Here is a 1,064-nt window from a genome sequence, read left to right on the forward strand (position 1 = left end):
TAATACTACTGTAGTACCATACCACTGTAATACTACTGTAGTACCACTGTAATACTACTGTAGTACCACTGTAGTAGTGGTGCCTGTGAGAGTCCTCTTCTGTCCACAGTTGATCCAGTTCCTGGTGTCTCTGGTCCAGTCCAACAGAATCCTGGGAGTCAAGAGAAAGATGTGAGTTGACGACAAACAATCAGAACAGGAACAACCACCAGGTGGTGGTAGAACACAGGCGGTAACACTGTCCTACTCTGTCTTCAGCCCACTCATGCTCAACGACTCTAGCTCCGCCCACTCCGTGCCCAAATATAGTCGGCCTTTCACACTGCAGGACCTGCAGGTAACCTGCTGCTCACTGGACCTGGACCTGGACCTGGACCTGGACCTGGTCCTGGTCCTGGTCCTGGTTCTAGAACTGTTCTCTGTCGTCTCCAGGCTGCAGCCGGTGTCTTCTCGGCCGACGCCCCCATCAGTTCCGGACCAATCATCTCTGACATCACCGAAGTGGTCCAGCCTATTGTAGAGGAAGACGTCAGTGATTGGACAGTTGGAGAGTAAGCATCTGTGGGGCGACGCCCCCTGAGGTAGGAGGCCGTGGATTGGCCGGTCAGTTCAACATTTCTTCTTGACGTTCTGCAGGAACGTCCAGTCCGTCAACATCAAGGAGGAGGTTCCCAGTCCGGAGGTCCAGGTCCTGGAGTGTGACGACCCTCCTGTGGACACGCCCCTGTCCCCCACCACCTTCATCAATGCCTTCCTGCAGGACAACGATGCACAGCCCTCCCCCAGCACCACCAACACCACCCCAGGTAAGTGCGACGGGCGCAGCAGCACCACCTACAGGTGTGGGTCAGGTCAACTTCATGGACTGAAGTCTGTTTCTGCTTCAGCCATCGTTGTGATGAGCCCCAGGCCACAGTCTCCAATCATCCAATCACCTGCCTCCATTTCGAGCTGTGACTCCAGCCACGCCCCCAACGGGCAGAAATGCCAGACCATCGCCTGCATCGACAGGTGATGTATCTCTCACACTGTAGCGCCACCTTTTGTTACGATCAAGTTCCACC

The 1,064-nt window shown here is 55.1% G+C and overlaps 1 protein-coding gene across 2 annotated transcripts in view; it reads left to right on the forward strand.

Annotated features, from left to right (window-relative positions):
• The window catches only part of hsf1 (heat shock transcription factor 1), a 4,558-nt gene that overhangs the window by 1,545 nt on the left and 1,949 nt on the right, over positions 1–1,064 (forward strand). For both annotated transcript variants that reach the window (XM_008330832.3, XM_008330833.3), the window contains exons 6-10: positions 110–171; positions 259–337; positions 433–551; positions 637–806; positions 888–1,011. In XM_008330832.3, the coding sequence (XP_008329054.1) occupies positions 110–171; positions 259–337; positions 433–551; positions 637–806; positions 888–1,011 (554 nt within the window). The remainder of the gene's footprint in view (positions 1–109; positions 172–258; positions 338–432; positions 552–636; positions 807–887; positions 1,012–1,064) is intronic.

This window comes from Cynoglossus semilaevis, chromosome 18 (assembly GCF_000523025.1).
Source record: "Cynoglossus semilaevis isolate Cse_v1.0 chromosome 18, Cse_v1.0, whole genome shotgun sequence".
In the NCBI taxonomy this organism is placed as follows: domain Eukaryota; kingdom Metazoa; phylum Chordata; class Actinopteri; order Pleuronectiformes; family Cynoglossidae; genus Cynoglossus; species Cynoglossus semilaevis.